The sequence below is a fragment of the Alligator mississippiensis genome, chromosome 2, assembly GCF_030867095.1.
Source record: "Alligator mississippiensis isolate rAllMis1 chromosome 2, rAllMis1, whole genome shotgun sequence".
Lineage (NCBI taxonomy): Eukaryota > Metazoa > Chordata > Crocodylia > Alligatoridae > Alligator > Alligator mississippiensis.
Window position 1 is genome coordinate 163,257,470 of NC_081825.1, and position 19,254 is coordinate 163,276,723.

Here is a 19,254-nt window from a genome sequence, read left to right on the forward strand (position 1 = left end):
ACAACATCTTAGCTTAAGTCTCCACATAGCCCACAAGTCTCCTTCCTCAGGTCACTTGATGCCTGAAAGCTATCAGACAGCCCTCCCAACTACATGGTTTGTTCAATTAAAAATTTACCAAAAAGACCTCACCTCAAGCACAAAGTTCTCATTCATAATTTACTATATTTACTTGAATATAAGTTGACCCCCCCCAATAATTAGATTCCATATATGTGCAATTTATAAAATGTGTTAGTTTTCCAGGTGTTGAATCTAATTATTGGAGGTTTGCCTTGTATTTATCCCCCTCCCATCCGTACAGCAGGGAAAAGAAAATCTGGGGGAGTCAGGTAGCCCCTATACTCCCATCATCTTTTTCCCCCCCTGCAGTCCCTTCTTGATTCCCTCTTACTGTCAAACCCTGCTCTCCCTGAGCATATGGAAATGAGGGACAAATTTGACAACACTGACTTTAAAATAAACATGCCTGTAGTAATTTACATATAGGCAAATTACAATGGGTACCCATAGAGTTAGTCCATCCAGAATTGATGCATTTCACCTTTTTTTGCAACTGCTACAAGTTTTAGCATAGATACTCCATAAATACACTTTTTAGCAGCATTTTTATACCTACTTATTATATACAGCATAAACTATGTGCAAAATTTGTCCAGAGCCAAAAGGCTCATGATTCACAACACCATTCAGTGGGCTAGGTCCCAGCAGAGTTAAAAGCATTTCAAGCATTGGTGACCCACGGCTCAGCACTACTTTGTATGTGTGTGTACTCCAGCTACCCCCCACAAAAGATCCATCTTCTGTTTAGCTCTGCACCCATGGAGTCCTGGGATGCTCCAAAAATGTACACGCTGATGAGGCACAGGGCAACCTGGTCTGGCTCCACCTCACAGAGGGTGGGGTCACACTAAACATATGCAACAGCCTGAAAAAGGGGCAACAAAGGGGTTCTGGGTGAACTGTTTGGAGCCCCATTTTATGTTTGCCAGACATTTAAGTCTGGTGAAGAAACAGGAATCACTAGACATGGGAAAGAAAGGAGCAGCTCAGCTGTGGGAATAAAGAAGTAAAAATGTATGCAGTATAGTGGTTCACCATGACAAGAGTTAGAACAAAGGGGGACTGAGTACAAATGAATACTACCATATATCTTATGCAGGCAGGCTGTACTAACATGCTTGTGGTACATTCCCTTCAATAGGGTTATCCAATATGAGTTATGTGTTTTTATAACCATGTTCAATCTTGGTTGCATCTAAGCAACCTTCATATTTGGTTTCAACTATTGACTACATGGCTGCTTTTGGCTGCAATTGAATGATAGACAATGTATTTAATGTGGTATCCTTATATGCAAATGTAATATGAGGAGCTACCCCCAGTGTTAACTAAGGGGGGAACGTGTCTTGTATTTGAGTAAATATGGTACTTGGCTCACTAAGACCCAAGATGATAGTGGGACGATTGTTCCCTTACTAAAACTTTTTTAGACAGAATTGTTTCCTCAAATTATTTTTCTCCAGTAAGACAGAAGGACCAAAGTCTATTTATTACTAACATCAGGTTATAGTTTTGTAGCACTTGAGACTAATTGAAACTTGTGACATCATAACAATTTTACTGAAATTTCTCCTATGCCTATTTAAGTATATGTTTATGCCTTCTTTAAAAATTGCAAATGTAAATAGTCAATAATATTATTAATATAATAATATTAAGGTGGGTTTTGCTCTCTGAGGAGCTCCTCAGACAGTCTTGTCAAATAAAACACAGCCTTTTAAAGAAACAAAACAAGCAAATGGATTATCTCCTTTGCTCCAACTGATCCTGCAACCAAGCTAGTTCCAAACATTCTGGCACCTGCCTTTCCTTTGAACTAAACTAGTGTGCAGGCAACCCAGTGTTTCTCTACACACTGCCTGTGCTTTTGTGCTTGGGAGAGGTCACTCCAGCTTCACAGAAAAGCTGATGTTCAATGAGCAAATGCCTCACTTAACACAAATCTATTGTCTTGCAAGACAGACAGATGCCTATCTATCTACCTTTATGTTCCAGACACTGGGAAAAATGACACTGGGAGGAAACTCCCTTTGGCTCTAGCCCCACACAGCAACCTGGCCTCTCCGTGTAACAAGTGGCTTACAGCCCACACAACTTGCTTCCTCTTCTGTTCTCTCCCCTGGAGTTTTAAGCTCCCTGTGGAACATTCCCACATTGTTCAGAAGTCTCAACTAGACTCTCTCAACAAGGCTAACTTTTCCATCCTCAAGGCACAAACCTCCCTGGAACACAGACACCTTGATTCTGCAGGTGTCATACATAGCCCAACCATTGGCAAAAATGTTAAAAAACTTGTGGCACTCAGGTGAGATACTTGAAGACTAGAAGAAGGCCAATGTGGTACCCATCTTCAAGAAAGGGTGGAAAGTAGATCCTGGGAATTATGGGCCAATCAGCTTGACCTCAATCCCCAGTAAGATTCTGGAGAAAATGATCAAAAAGACCCTTCTTGATAAGCTGGCTGATGGCAACATCCTGAGGGACAGCCAGCACGGGTTTGTCATGGGTAGGTCTTGCCTGACCAAGCTCATCTCGTTCTATGACCAGGTGACATATCACCTGGACAAGGGAGAAGAGACTGACATCATATATCTAGACTTTAAAAAAGCCTTTGATCTGGTGTCCCACGATGTCCTTGTGGAAAAATTGGCCAACTGTGGCCTCGGCTACACCACAGTCTGATGGCTGGGAAATTTGGCTCCGAGGTTGGACCCAGAAAGTAGTAGTTGATGGAAGCGAATCATTATGGCGCCCCATGACCAGTGGTGTCCCCCAAGGCTCTGTCCTTGGACTGGTTCTCTTTAACATCTTTATCAATAATGTGGACACTGGTGTCAGACGCGCACTGGCCAAGTTCGCCAATGACACAAAACTTTGGGGCATAGTGTCCACACCTGACGATAGGCTAGTGATCCAGGCTGACTTGGATAAGCTTAGTAAGTGGGCGGATATAAATCTGATGATGTTCAATACCAAAAAGTGTAAGGTACTCCACCTTGGGGAAAAAAAACCTGCAGCATACTTATAGGCTCGGCAGTGCTACACTCGCTAGCACCAAGGCTGAAAGAGACTTGGGGGTCATGACTGACCACAAGATGAACATGAGCCACCATGATGTTGCAGATGGTAAAGCAAACAAAACTCTGGCTTGCACCCATAGATGCTTCAAGTAAATCTCGGGATGTCATTCTCCCGCTGCATTTGGCCTTGGTGAGGCCACAGCTGGAGTACTGCATCCAATTCTGGGTTTCACAATTCAAGAAAGATGTGGACAAGCTTGAGAGAGTCCGGAGGAGAGCCACGCACATGATCAGAGGGCAAGAGAATAGGCCTTATGAGAAACTGAGAGCCATGGGACTCTTCAGCCTAGAAAAGTGCAGGCTCAGGGGTGACCTGGTGTCTGCCTATAAGTACATAAGGGGTGTGCATCAGGATCTGGGAGAATGTCTGTTCACTAGAGCGCCCCAAGGAATAACAAGGACCAACGGTCATAAATTCCTCCATGACTGTTTTAGGCTGGACACAAGGAAAAACTTCTTTACTGTCGGAGCCCCCAAGGCCTGGAGTAGACTGCCTCCAGAAGTGATGCAGGCACCTACTCTGGACTCATTCCAGAAACGTTTGGATGCTTATCTTGCTGCGATCCTTTGACCCTAGCTGACTTCCTGCCCCTGGGGCAGGGGACTGGACTTGATGATCTTCAAGGTCCCTTCCAGCCCTAATGTCTGTGATTCCTGCTCCACTCAAACTTGAAAACAAAATTGCCCAGAAGGGCCAGCTATGTTTCTAGTCAGGTAGAACTAAAGAAATCAACTGACTTCAAGACTCATTATTAGCTACTTGATTCCTGATGAGTTCTTCACTCCACAATGTTAACAACCCTTGATCTTCCACTGATCAAGCTATCCTTTCTTCTACCACTATCCTGTCTGTTGCCTATGCCAGATGTTTCTCTTGCTCACCTCCCAGCATGCCCAATAAAGGTGTGCCACTACCTAGAAAGTTGTATAGGGGGCTTTACTCTCAAGAGATTTGAATCCACAACAAAAAAGGCCAAGCAGTACAATGCCATTGTGGTCACAGGCAGGAGGGAATTGCCAAAGTAAAGTGAAGAGGTAAGTTACTGGAGTGACCCTTTCCTGGGTTATTCACTAAGCAGATAATGGAGGCTGAACAAGGAGCACAACCAGGGTGGTATAAGATTGGGCGTGGGAAGATCCACAAGCGCTGATTACTTCAGATAGGAATGCTGCCAGTGGCTGGAGTGAGTCCATGGCAGTCCTATAATTTGCCCATGTTAGAGTCTATCAATCCAGGATCTAAACTGAGCTACTTGGAGATAATTATGCATTGGTAAGAAGCCTAGCAGTCTATTTGCCCAACAGCTAAAAATCTGAAGATGTATCTGAAGATATCTAACACCTGGTGCATTTGAAAAAGGAAGAGTTCACCAACATAGATTATGTGAGCCAGGGAGAAAAGTCACCTCTGGCAAGAAAATTAATATCCAGGCTGGGAATGAACTCCCCCTCCCCTCAACAGAAGAGATGTTCCTCCTAGTTTAAGCATACTCTACATACTCTACAAAGACAGCAAGTGGTTCATGAACAATGGCATTTGCTGTCCCATACATTTTAATTCTTACCAATTTTGCTCATATATTTCACATGTCTGAAATCACACAGAATAATCTTTGCTTTTGTCAGGAGTTTTTAGACATCTAGCACAGTGACAGTCACTCGGGCTTTCTTCACTGGGAGCAGACATCAATTCTAGGACATGGAGAGAAAAGAGCTTAAGAAGGAAAAAGAAAAAACCCATCATGCTCAAATTTGCAAATTTAGATGCCTGAAATCAAACTCTTAAATCCGTATTTAGGCACTTAAAAAGTGGCATGAATTTCAGTGGTAATGAGAATGTCAATAAATAGCAAAGAGCCAGAAGGTACTCTGCACAGAAAATTCAGGCTGTTTGTTATGTGCCTCAATAAGGGATTAATTTTAAGCACCTACATTTGAAAAGCAGCTGGTACTGAGAATTTCACATCACAGAAGACTCAACCCAGCACAAGCAGATGAGCTTCACTTGGCACACACTTCTCTTTCTCCCACAGCCCTTTTACATAAAAAAATTAAAAAAAAAAAAGATGCAGATGCATTGAAGAGTTATTTTCTCTCCCAACCATCTTAGCTCATTTCCATGAAGAGCAGCCAGTATGTGACATGATTAGGTAAACAGGAACTGGTTAAGACTCAGTTGGAGAACTCAAACATCATTGTGGATACCAAAACCTTTTAAGATGTTCCTTGGATTTGTGTTCTTGTGGTTGTGTTGGTAAAAACTAAAAATGTGATTTAAAAATTATTTAGGTAAACTGGTGCAAAAGGCTGCGTAAACATTTATTTTGGTTAGCCAAGCTTGTCTATTCTAAGCTGATTAGACACAGGTGTCAGACCAAAATAAGCCTCTGTAAATTTAAACTAAAAGCATCCACAAAGAGTTCTGCATCAGCTTAATCAGTCCACTGGCAAGTCAAGATTGTACAGGCTGACTGAAGTTACTAGGGTCCAGGCAGATACAGAATTTACTCCATATGCATAAACTTAGTATAACCAGGGACTAAGCTCAGAAAAACAGACTACTGCTCAAAGCTACTGAAATAATTTAACTGAATTACTGTTAACTGGCTAACAAACAAACATCCTGTCTCATTTCAAGCTTTCTACCACAACACTACCCTACAAATGTGAGTCAGTGTACCAATCATAGCTTCCATTGACACTGAATGATTTATTCACACCATTACTGTAACTTAGCAGCATCAACAAAGAAAAGAGTTAAATTATGTATAGCCCCTTAGAGAGAAAGTCACAATACTTTCCACTGAACCTTAGCACATAATACCATAAGGTGGGTAAGAAATGCATTTCCTTTGAGAAGTTTTATGTTTTTGCTTTAGAGCCTCACTAAGAACATAAAACCCCCCACATATTTAAATATAGTTTAGTTGTATTGAACCAACTAATCAGAAGAGCATTTAAGGAGACACAGGGATCTGTCAAATATAAACCCATAGCTCTTATATGGTTTACACCGCTTACTATTTCTTCCCAACTTTCCCACTAGTACTAGATTTTCCAATATAAGCTAAATATACTAAAATTGCCTTATCCCAGAACAGAACTTCTTGCCTCCATACACCTCTCCAACTTCTGTTTGATTCCTAAACTCATTGCTTAGGGTTAAGTTCAAGAGATTTTAAAAGCAGAGACCGGCAGGTGTAAAAATATACGTGTACGAATTAATAGCATTTTAAAATGAAATCTGCAATGTACAAAGAATACAGAATGAGGCCTGTGGTGATACCAAGTTATCCAAGTTTGATATACAGAGGTAATACATTTTGTTACTACATATAGCAAAGCAGCACTTTGCTGTTTGTACCAGTATTGTATTTTGCCTCGTTTTCCTGTAAAGCACATTTCACTTTCAGCTACATCCTATTTTCTTCTTTACCAGACATTAAGATTGGCAGACTTTTTCTTCATTTGATAGTAGTGCCATTAGGCCTTATCTTTCTCCTATTGAATAAAGAAGCAGCTCTGCTATCAGACTACAGCAGGTGTGCTCAATGCCTGGCCCACAGAACTGTGTCATCTGGCTCTCCATAGTCAGTAAATTTGGCAATGAGCTAGCGATGGCAGCTAACTACTGCTCCCATGCTACTGAATTTCCAGACTGTGGGGAGCTGTGGGCTGGATAAAGTGGCCTGTGCACCAGGTTGTGCCAGCAAATGAGGCTGGCCCAAAGCTCAGCCACATCCATAGGGCCAAGCCAGCATGTGGGCTGAGCCAGTGTGTGGCTGCATCCAACCCCGTGCCACTCAACTGGTCCTCGGAGGGCAGGGGAAACATTGGGTGCCACCCACTTATAGAATGAAGATTTAGGGCAGGATCATAACACTGTTACAAAAAAGAGTAACTATCTACTGAAATCTGAAGGGGAAAAGAAGCAGGGATGAAAGTGCAAATTTTCCAAAGTCTGAATATCATTTGCTATTAATATTAAAGTTTAAAAAAAAAACCCAAAACCTATTCATAGGTAGGGACCTACCTAATTCACGGAGGCTGCCTCCGGATTTCAGGGTCCCGGCACAGCGTCGGGCGCCGTTTTCATGATGGAGCTTGGCACCCCCCATACACACACACTCCGATTGGCTGAGGGGCCCTGAAAGTCCCACCCTTCCCCGGAGATTGACCAAGGGACCCTGACACATGCTCACCTGTCAATGGGGAGGGGGCACCATGCTCTGTCTTGAAAATCTCCGCCCCCGGTCCTTGCCCCTTCCCCTTCGGGAAGCCAGGGCTCCCTGCCTCTGTTAGCAGCTCCCTTCTACCCCGCTTCTCCCTTCTTGCGGCCCCCGCGGCTCTCAAAAGGAGCGGGCCTTTTTCACCTACCCAATCTGCCCTGTCTGAACAGACCGTGAAGTCACGAAGGCAGCGGGGCCCTCCTCACAGCGCACCGTGACAGCCAGCCGGCCTTCCTCGTCTACAGCCACCGGCCCTCCTCGGTAACCGGCCACACAGGAGCCCACCCCTCTGCAACGCCACTCGGATCCCCTCCTCCGCCCCATCTCCTACTCGGCTGTCCGCTCCCTGCTCCCCACCCCCAGCTCCGCTCCCCGCCCCGCGGTACCTGCACGAGGCCGCCGCGCAGCAGCGCGGTGTGCACGCAGCCTGGCACCGCCCCGCGCAGCGACACCGACCCGTTGCCGTTGCTCAGCTGCCACAGGCCCGCCAGGCTGAGCCCCGCCAGCCCGCGCCCGGCCGCCAGCAGCAGAAGCAGGAGCAGCGCCCCCCTCCCCGCCAGCGCCATCCTGCGCGCCGCGCCGGCCCGGGCAACACGGGGTTAACGGCGGGAAAGGGGTCACGAGCCAGTAGCGGCTCAGTTGCGCGGGGTGTGGGGGCAGCGCTCTGCAGGGCGCATGCGCCGCTGCGGAGGTCCTCCTAGCCTGCGTCACAGAGAGGGAGGGCGAACGAAGGGCTGTGCCCTGTCCCCAGCGGGGCCACCTCGGCTGGGTCATCTCCACCGCCGGGCTTTATCCAGCCGAGTCTTAGACAGCTCCACGGATGGAGATAGCACTACTCTATTATTCTTCCCTAGGTTAACAAAAAAAAAAAAATCGAGAAAAAGCGTGTTGTTTTGGGGGGTTTTTTAAGGTCTGCCACAGGCACCTCGAGTCTAAAAAAAAAAAGGCGAGGAGCCCCTCTGGCTCATCCAGAAGAGCTGCCAAGAGCCCTCATGGGGCGCTAGGACAGAAAGCAGCTACAGGACAGGGGCCCAGGGGAATCAAGAGACTTCACTATGTCACAGCAGCTCCAGTCAGAAGGAAAGCTGGGTACCTGTTTCTCCAGAACTATATTCCTGCTGGCGCAGCAGTAGGTGAATGAGAACGAGTGCACGGGCTCTCAAAAGGCCTCGACAAGGTGCCTTCTTCAAAAGGTAGAGAACAGCATCTTGAGCTGAGAGATCTGGGTCCCATTCCTAGCGCTGCTGTGGAAGACAAGAGCAAGGCAACATGAGCGTCCCGTCTGCCTCGCTTATCTTGGAAACAGAAATGAGGCAAGTTCATCCATAGAGCAGCACAGGAACTGAAGGAAGCCCAGGCCTAGACCCAGTTTGGCTCCTGACACAGTCCTGTGGGTTGTGTGAGCCCCTGTTCCTGCATCAGTAAGCCTAGTGCACAGTGCAGTTGCTCTCGAATTACCAAGGCTTGTCCCAACCCTGAGTAGCCTCTTGTGTTAGCAGAGCCCTTCTCTTTCCCGGGAGGGCTTTGCTATGGCCCTTAGCACAGACACACATCAATCTAGACCAGTAACTTCCAGGGCAGTACAAGATCTTCTGCACCACTGCAGCAGGAAGATGTGGTTAGCCATGTTAGGCTGAAGTCAAGTAGAAGGCAGGGTAGATTTGCACTTTATAGACTAACCAAGTAGATACATACCTATAAGCCTCTCATGCTCATACATGTAGATATATATAGGTATAGGCTAAACAAAGTAGATATAAGGTTTATACCGTGACAGGTTTAATTCTCCTGGACTAGGGACAGGAAACATTGTGCCTGTGTTTGTCCCAGAACAGAAGAGTCCTGGGATTATCATGTACACGCATACCCCCTCCAATCAGGATTTAGTGAACGGCTGAATACACGGCTGCTTTTCTCCCATTGAGTCTACAAAGCAATCCCAGGACACCTGTTCAGGCCATCTTTCTGGGACATGTTCCAAAACAAACTCTTACCGCTTCTTGTCCTGGAAACCTTTTCAGGATTTGTCCCAGGATGACAAAAATGTTTGAATGATTCTACTTTTTCCCCAGGACTGTGATCCAGATGTAGCCACTGCACAAGTGAAAAAATATTGTTAAAGTTCACAACTAACAAATCTGAAGACTGTAGGATGTGGAATCCTAACAGCTCTAGCATCTGTAGCAATCACCACCATGACAATATGTCTCTGAATCTTACTCTGAAGTAGCATACTCAGCCTTTTCAGACTGATAACTCTCTAAGTAAACAATATTTGCAACCCAATCTTATATTGTAAGATTGAAAAAAAATGTACTGGTCATAAGCTTATATAATTTAATTGGGTATTTCAAGATATTGATGGAAGTTACTCAGCCTAGGAAAGGTAAAAGGTGGTGAGAGTGAGATTCATGACCTACCAACTCAACTTTCATGGCACCTGTGGGATGAATCACTACCCGCTGTTAAGAAGTATTGATTTAGGTCAGGGCATTACTCACTGCAAGCCCCTTATGTCCACATTGACCAGAAGAGAGTTGCTCAAATTTGGATGGGTGTGGCTTCACACAGTGCAAGGCTTTCAGTAAAAGCTACAGGAAAAGCAGTGGAAAACATTACGCTGCAGAAATCTTTCCAGAAAAAACAACAAATTAAAAAAAAAAAGTCAGTTTTCTGAAGTAAAGATATATATTGATGTAACCAGTAACATATTCTATAATTAAACTTCTCATTGCAATTGAGCATACACAACTTTCTCTGATATCTGTCAACCAAAATTAAAGACATCCAGTGTAGTCCATCATTGGAGGACTGTTTCCACCAATATATTTTCTTGCATTTTACACAGTATAATATTAAATAGGCTATGTGTGGGGCTTTTACCCCTTTTATTTTGCACATTTAAGAATGTTCTTGTCCAGAAGAAAGATCCTGCAGAATGAATTCAGCATAATCAGAACGGCTCATTAAATTACTATGTTCCTAGGCAAAATTTGAAATACATCATGTACTATGGATTAGTGCACTAGCAAAGAGAGCATTCCTAGCTAACGCCCTATAACAAAAAACAGAGTAAAACAGCAATTTATTTTTCTGTGTGAAGTGCAGAAGGATGTTGAAGTAGTATTTTATTCTTAGTGTGTGGGCCGGGAGCGGTCCGAGGCTTTCGGGGGCGCACAGCGGGCTGTGGCCAGCAGCCCTGGCACGTGGGTCGGGGAATTCGGTCGGCACGGCGGACTAGAATTAGGCACGGACGCGTAGCGGTTGATTAAAGATTATTTTACTTATACCGTAGATGGTCGCGGTGCAGGCAGGAAAAACTTCGCTTAAGTTGCAGTTACAAACGAAAAGAAAACTCGCTTGAACAAGACCCGTAGAAAACTCGAGCCTCTTGAACCCGGACAGAGCTCTGGATACCACGATGAGAGTCCAAAAGGTGACTCTCCACGAAAGCGCGCAGGGAAGGGTACGTTGAGGGATCAGGCGGTGACGGGGAGAGGCTAGAGGTTGATCAGGCCCCTGTATCCTCCTCTAAGGCACACGCGGGGTTTGTTAAGCTCCACAGCGCTTAGAGTTCTCCATGAGATGAATGTGGAGTCCTCTTAAATGAGGTCCTCCCCGGAGATCTCCAACTTGGGCGGAAACCACTCAAGCCTCTTATACGGCTAGCAAGCCAATTGCTAGCCGACACGTGGGAATAATTTAGAAACAGCCAATAGTGGGACACAAATTTACATACGGGTGGCAGGAACTCCTTTGCACCGGGGTTTTCTCTATGCAACTGAGAATTGCACCATGCAAAGAAAGCTCCTCATGGCGGGAAATAATTCTGCAGTGCTGAAGCACACACACACAATCATACCCTTTGGGTCATGACACTTAGGTATCCAAATTCTCTCTGAAGGAGTATTATTAGGGGATAGGTTCAAGTACCCTATTCCTATTGTACAGTATTTTACTTCATAAATAATTCCACTGAAGTTAAAGAGACTAGTAAGGTGCTTCCTTATCAGATTTATGATATCTTAAATCTGACTATAAGAATGAGAAATCAGTGACCTGGCAGTAACTGGAATACTTCAAGAAGTTTTGTCTATATGCTAGCTTGACCAAGCGTAAGCACATGCCAGTTTGTTTTACCTTAAGAAGGTGGTCTAGGATCCAAAGTGTTGATGTTTCACAGGGTGGTAAGGATTTTCTTCTACACCAAGAGAATCTTGATCACTAAGTAGGTCTTTCCTGGGTTAATCAAGATGCCACATCCAGGTGAGGAGTAGTATCACTCTAAACTCAACAGCTATCCAGCATTCAGGTGATGATTATCTCTGCTCCTGGATGTGTTACATCCTGGGCTTTTAAGAGGCACAGAACATCCAGAGGGGAAGGAGCTATCTCAGCTGCTAAGGCTATCAAAATCTGTGTGACTGAGTCATCTTGTCTTGCAAAACACTCTGAGGATCAGAGAGTAATTGTACAGCAACCTCCTGTTTAGGGGAACAGGCACACACATAGTGATCATAGGCTCAGGCCATCCTAGAAAATTTGCTGCTACTTGTTGGCTTGTATTGTAATCAGGTCCACTCAGAGAAAGGCCTTTTTCTGAACAGAAGTGAAGGACTGAGACTGAGCATTTTCCTGAAGCATGGAATTCTCCCAGGCAGATCCCAAGTCCCTCTGCTCTCTGGAGCTGCTATGGGCCCTTCTCAAGGTCGATGGTAGAATCTTGGGGCTTTTATACATGTGCTCGGGGTAGGAGGGGTACCCTAATTAAAGCACCCAGAGCATGTATTAGTGTCCCTGTGCTGAAATATGGCAGTGGGGGCACTTTAATTAAAGCTCCTCCGATTTAACTAAAGCTCCTCCCCCACGGTCATTTTTCAGCACAGGGATGCTAACACATGAGACCCTGGAGTATGGCAATTACCATGGCCCAGCAGACTTAACTTAATTGAGTCAACTCTGCACTGGAATTACAGCATGTCAGAGCAGACTTGCTGCACGTGTATAGGCACCCTTGGTGACCTTGAAAAGCCCACTGTGTATCTTAAACGTTTAGAAGAAACTTAATACCCAGTAAAACAAGCAACAAACTAAGATCTATTAAAAGTACGCTGACCCCGGAACTCGCTTTGCTCTATTTACTAGTCGCAGCAGCACATTGAAGGCTCGTGTTCATTTTGTGGTCAATCATAACCCCCAATTTCCTTTTGTCCGTAGCGCTAGCCAGCGTAGCACTGCTGAGCCTATAAGCATGCTGTGGGTTTTCTTCCCAAGGTGAAGAACCTTTCGTTTTTCAGTGTAAACACCATCAGGTTCTCGTCCGCCCATGAATCACCCTAGAACAGTGGTCACCAACTGACTCAGAGTCTCTTGGAGTCTATCTAAGGCTGGGGTAGAGGGCTGAGCATGTGCGTGTATGCATGCACATACCCAACCCTGAGCCCAGAAGGTCAATCCGTAGGGGAGGGAAGGGACAGGGGCCTGACCGAGGCCCTGGTGGTGAGGAACAGAGTACTGCAGAGGCAGGAGCAGGGGTAAATTGAGTGGGGCCCTTGCTGGGTGGGTGGCAGGATCAAGCCCAGGCAGCTCACCCAGGAGTACAAGGGGGGCTGCCACCATTGTGCCCACACCAGTGGAGACCCCGGGGGCATGTGCCACCTCCCACCTGTACAGGCTGGGCACATGTACGCTCTGCGTCCCAAGCCACACTCTTCACAGCAACAGTCTGGGCTGCACTGCACTGCAGTGTGGTAGGGTCAGGCAGCGGCACTGGGAGTGGGGGAGCTACAGCAAATTTTTGGGTGCCCCACGTAGCCCCACTTCCAGCCTGCAGTGGCAACCAGCCCAGCCAGCATGCAGATCTGGGGGCATACACCCCCCCAAACCAACTAAGAGCTTCTCTCATCACTCCAAAATCTGGAAGTGGGCAATGTGTGCAAAAACTAGGACAGTTGTGCTGCACTGATATAAGACAAAACTTGCACTTGAATGACTTAACCCAGTTCAATCACACCAGTGCAAGCCCCATTTCACATCAAAGCAGCATATGTAAATTGGAAGGGTATACCATTTTCATTCCACTCGTGTAGGAAAAGAAGTCCTTAAAGTAGACAAGCCCACCAGTTATTTTTTTGGATGTCTTGGGTGTAGAAAACTACAGCTAAATTGATTATGTAAGGAGACCCCTTTGTGGGCTGGTATAAAGGCCATAGGGCAATACTGTAGTGCTACTATTTAACCCTGGACTCTCAGGGAATGGGCAAAGAGGGAATAGATTTCATACATTATCCTAAGCTCAATTTAAATATAGCAATGCTCCTGCATAAATTGCAAAGTGCATCACTGATACAAAGTTTAATTTATAGCATCTTAACCAAGATATGTAACAAGAATTACAAACAACTGGCCTATGATAGCCTTACAGATGTTCACAAAATGTAAGTCGTATTTTATGATTTTTTAATTGTTCATGATGACAAGTTTTGAGTGTTTATTTCTGTCTCAGAAATATCTAGATAATGTGTAGGAGAGAAATTATTGCCATGTGCAAGTGTCCATAAGGATTGCTATGTGCAGGGAAGTGCAAAATAGAAAGTCATATTTTAACTTGCATAGAAAGTAGCAACAAATGCCTTGATTATGGCCTTTTAAAACTAGCTATTCTGGGCCAACTTTTTATATTTGTGTGCATTTGTAAAGGCTGCACCAATAATTGGTTCATTTTTAGTTTATTTAGTGTAAGTGTAAGTTGGCCACCCCACAAATCTTAATTAGAGATGGACTCAAACCATGAGATTTAGATTTCAAAGGGTCTCCTTCACCACAGGCTCTGGGTTGTTTGAAGCAAGAGCTCAATTCAAGGTCATCTCTTATTTTAATGTTCAGTGCAAAGATTGAAAGCCCCTAGGCTCTAGATCATGTTCTTTGTGGTGTTTTGTTGCCTTCTTACTCCTTAGAAACATGTTAATGCATTCTCTCGCTCTCACAATTAATTCATATCCTTTAGATTATAGCAGATACTTTTGGCTCTTTCAAACTTTTCTAAACATTTTGAAACCCCTTATCAGCCTTCACAACGTTGACTAGTGTTTTGTATCTTCTGTCTCTCTCATAGTTGAGGAAATTGCCACACTCCACACCAAGTGTCCACACTGTCTGGGGACATAAACTCTTACTAAGTTCCTCAGGCCTGTTACTAAAACTTACTGGAAATGTGCTGGTGGTGAAATTGATTCTGTGACAGTTACAGAGTGCATGCAATTGGGATGGCAGTATGAAACAGCTGGTTAACCTTTAGCCTAAAGCTTAAATTTGTGTAGGTCAGTTATCTATGCCAATAAAAAAATAAATAAATAAAAATGTGCAATTTGTCCCTGCAGATGTAAGTACTCAAATTGCTCTTTCCAGAGAGGACCCATTCAGTCTTATTCATGCTATTCAATTCTCTTGGAGCTTTGCCACTGAAATCACAACATACCAGCCAGACTAAAATAAGAGCATGTAGTGTATATCTACCCAGCCATTTCTAATTCACAGATAATTCTTCCTTTAATACAGATCAAAAATTCCCATATTTTCCTTGATGGGAAATGTAAAAAAAGCACATGTAAACACTGATGCACTATAAGATTAAACAAAAGATCATCTTTAGGTTAGCAAAGATGCCTGAGAAGAAATCAGTCATTCCAGTTCTATTCCTAGCCCTACTCAGTCTTTTTTGTAACAAGTTGGCAAAGTCAAGTCTTGATCAGTACTTCAGTTTCCTGAAACATAAGTGGGTATAATTTACCTATTTCCTGGGCAGTATGAAGCTCATTGCAACATACTCTGCTCGTATCTTTTATGTAAAAACATTTCAGGATCTGCTAAATGCAGGCATATAGAAAATGATTATAACCTTGACATACATGAGATAACTCAGTCTTACTTGAAACTTTGCAGTCTCAAGAATCACTTTTAATAGGTTAGAAATTGCATTTGAGATCCTACAAGAAAAGCCAAAAGATCTTAAACCACTACTGAGTTAGTTATCCAGGTTGTAGCTGTACCAATCAAGAGGCAAAAGGAATTGGAACTCGTGGCAGAGGTGGTATCTTTTATTGGCTCAACTAGATATTTGCAAAATGTTCTCTTTATTTGCACGCTTTTGGGCACAGGCACCCTTCTTCAGGCATAGGAGAGTGCAAAGATTGTAAAAGTTTTCCTAGATAGAAATGAAAATTCTAGCACCCGGTGAGTGGGGGGCTTCCCCCCCAAAGAGCCAGGAGCTGGGGCCGAGCAGCCATGGGGGGGGGGCACTCAGAGGGCCTGGGGGAGCAGGCAGGGGTGGGCCCTGGCAGGGGTCCCCCCCCAGTCCCCTTCCCCCTCCTCCAGCTCTGCCCCCCCTCCCACTCCAGCACAGAGTCCAGGTCCAGCTCCCTGCAGCAGCGAGTGGGGACTGCCTGAAATGATTCGGAGAGCTTCAAATCAATTCACACCTTTTAATTGGTCTCCCGATTCAATTTGGTGGCCAAATCTCTGAATCCAAATCGGGCTGAATCGCCTCCAAATCAAAATAGTCACCTGAAGCTTTGCACAGCCCTAATATCTAGTTGATCTAATAAAAGATATCACCTCTGCCATGAGTTCTGATTCCTACCAAGTTAGTTAGCATTAAAGTCCCAGTTACAAATTGGGCCAAACTAAGGCCCTGTCTAGATCAGAGACATTTTTACTACAGTTACTACAGTGCAGACCCCTCATGTGGCCATTCTGTATCCATAAAGAATGATGCAACTCAATCCAGCAAGACATACCGACACATTTATCATGCATAGACACGAGTTAAGGAATTTGGCTGTTATGCTTGTTTAAACAGTAAAACACTGGAAATCTAAACTTGTGTATAAAGCTCTGAGTACATGAATGACTTAAAACAAAACACTTTTGCTTAGTCATAAGTTGGAGAAAAGATGCAACTGTTCATAAGATCATAACAAACAGTTATAAGAACTGGAAATACAATTTAATTCAACCCCCTTTGAAATGCAATTCAATTCAATTCCTCTGTTCTTCAAGTTATTTTCTTTTAAGCATAGACCAAAAGTAAGAATGCTTCTGTGCATTTGAAGTGAGAAAAACATTATTTTTTGTTGTTAATTTTAAGTAAAATAGTAAACTTGGGTATCTGAAAATAATTCAGGCTCTTCTTTAATCTCACTCCTGACTGGAGAAACATGCCTGTACCAATTAAAAATCCCACAGCTTCTTTTAATAAAAAATCTATTTACAAATGCATGTTTCCATGGCATGCCAGATAAACCTTCAGGCTCATGAACCCATAAATAATCTTTTGCTCTCAAACTGTCTATAGATGACAACTACTATAAATTGTATGATAGTATAGAAAAGTAGATTTCCCAGTGACAGGAAAGTGGGGAAAGGGCAAAGGCAGTCTTTGAGAAATAGTAGAAAAGTGTTTGACATTAGACCCACTGAAAGTGTTACACAGAACTCTACCTTTTAATGAGCTGTGGTTACATTTACAGGTCCACTTACAAAGTTATTTCTCTTATCTGTTTTATCCAATCCCATGTTCTGGGCTAGATCTGATGTAAGCTGTTATGACTTGATGCATTGACAATGAAAATACTGCTTCAGTGTTCAGAACCGTGCTCCTTGAATGGAACCAATCAAGTACAAGTGAGTGGATAATTTTGCCAGTGACTTTCTGAATTACCATTTGATTTGACACAGCATACTATGAAAGGGTTTAAAGTATTGATAATTCATTTTACTTGGCAAAATCATTTGTAATTGAATTCTCACTATACGCATTCACCTACCCTGTGAACCCTGCAAATCTAGTCTTGGTCATGAAGAATCATGGAAGATGTACTTTTGCAGCTGGCCACATCAGAACTTGTTTTAACCACACTGTGGAGGAAAGTCACATTGGTTCATTGAAATTGCCCTTCGAGTGTAATTGCCAGGCCTGTTTATTGAGAGAAGTCATTGAGAAATACATGGTAAAAATCCTAGTAGTATTTTTAGGCATGAGCTTTTCTTGGAAAGGCATTTATTACGTATACAAGGTCTCTCTCTTTTTTTTTTTTCTTGTTTATCCCAGTGACCTCGCAGCAGTTATACATAACCTTGTGACCACAAGCTACAATTATGGCAGTTTCCTCATAGCAGAACTTTTTCAGCACAGCTTATCTGCTAATTGCAGCTTGTTCAAAAGGCAAAACATAGCCATTCTGTGCACTGAATACACCCCATGTTCTTTATACCACGTATTAAATGTGTATATTTCTTAAAACCTTCAAATGGAGACTGCTGGCAATATTTAAACCTCTACTTTAAATCTATCCTGACATATCCATGTTCATACTACCAGATCTGTGAACACATCTCTCTTTACCCACTTATCCTATTTCATCCATTTTGTGTGTGCATATATATTCCAAAGATGGAGATTATACACACAGTTTTGAAAAAAAAAGCTTTAAAAACTGTGTATTACACACACACTTCCTTCAACCCTCTTCCTTCTCTTGTGTATAGATTTCCCTCAGCAACCACAGGGGTTAGGTTCCTAAAAGTTCCCGTGGTTGGCAAAACAGGTAGGACTGGGGGAGCAGGGGCTGTGGGTGGCAGGTGAGGGGAGAGTGAGAAGCTTGAACAGGGCCAGGAGGGAATTTTCAGACAGTACTCCCCCCCCGCCCGGTCTCAGAAGCATGGATACTCAAAACCGTGGTTGGTGTGGGACACCGGTATTAAATCATATAAATTTAGGGTTGGAAGGGACCTCAGGGAGTCACTTAGTCCATTCCCCGGCTCAAAGTAGGACCATCCCCAACTAGATCATCCCAGCTAAGGCTTTGTCTATCTGGGTCTTAAAAACCTCCAAAGATGGACATTCCACCTCTCTGGGGAGCTTGTTCCAGTCCACTACCCTCCTAGTGAAGAAGTTTTTCCTGTTATCTAACATAAACTTCCCTTGCTGCGACTTGAGACCACTGCTCCTTGTTCTGTCATCTGCCATCACTGAGAACAGTCTAGCTCAGGAGTGGGCAATTATTTCTGTCGGAGGGTCACTTCCCAAGTTTTGGCAAGCTGTTGAGGGCTGCATTGGTAGCCCTGCCCCTTGACAGGTGCCCTGTCCCCTGGTCACCATCTTGTGACTGGAAGTCTTGCCCCTGACCTTTGCCACCAGAAGTCCCTCCCCTTATCCCTGGAAATACTCCTTTCAGCACAGGGCTTTGCCATCTTGGAACCAAAGAAAAAATACAAGAATTTTTTTTTTTTTAAGAATATAAGTCTGTAACATTCATTAATACTTTTGTCCTGATTTACATGTGTTTGTGTAGTGTACATAGAGGCTTAAAATCAAGTCTTACACTTATATGTTGTGGTGGGGTTGGGTAGTCTGGGGGGCTGTGTGTGTGGATATGTGGGGTGTGGATGGGTATGGGGTTTGTGGAGGGCTGTGTGGGGGGGGTCTGCATGTATGGCAGTGCAAGAGGTTGTGGGTACATGGGTACAGTAGGGGGGGTGTGTGCATGTGTGGGAGACTCACCCTAAGACCACACACCCACCCACAGTCTCTCCCTCATTGCTCTCTCTCTCCTCCCCCCCCCATTTCAAGGGCATGCACACGTGCACCCTCTTGCTCCTCGCCCCAGGGTGCCTGCACAGTCCTGTGCTCCCGCAGTCCGGTGATGCAGCTGGAGGCCATGTGGTGCTGGAGCAGCCAGTAGCATGCAGGGGACCAGTGAAAGCTGTGGCAGGCAGAGACTTCTGGTTGGGAGGGATGGGGCCAGGCTGGACTTGCTGGTGTGACTCCTGTCAGCTCCCCCTGGGTGGTACTGCTCCTGGCTCCTGTCATCTTTGACAGTCAC

At 44.3% G+C, this 19,254-nt stretch overlaps 1 protein-coding gene across 2 annotated transcripts in view; it reads right to left on the reverse strand.

Annotated features, from left to right (window-relative positions):
* Positions 1-8,032, reverse strand: part of MANBA (mannosidase beta) — an 88,312-nt gene extending 80,280 nt beyond the window's left edge. For both annotated transcript variants that reach the window (XM_019488051.2, XM_006272749.4), the window contains exon 1: positions 7,759-8,032. In XM_019488051.2, the coding sequence (XP_019343596.2) occupies positions 7,759-7,938 (180 nt within the window). In that variant the 5' untranslated portion in view covers positions 7,939-8,032. The remainder of the gene's footprint in view (positions 1-7,758) is intronic.
* Between the last annotated feature and the right edge of the window lie 11,222 nt (positions 8,033-19,254).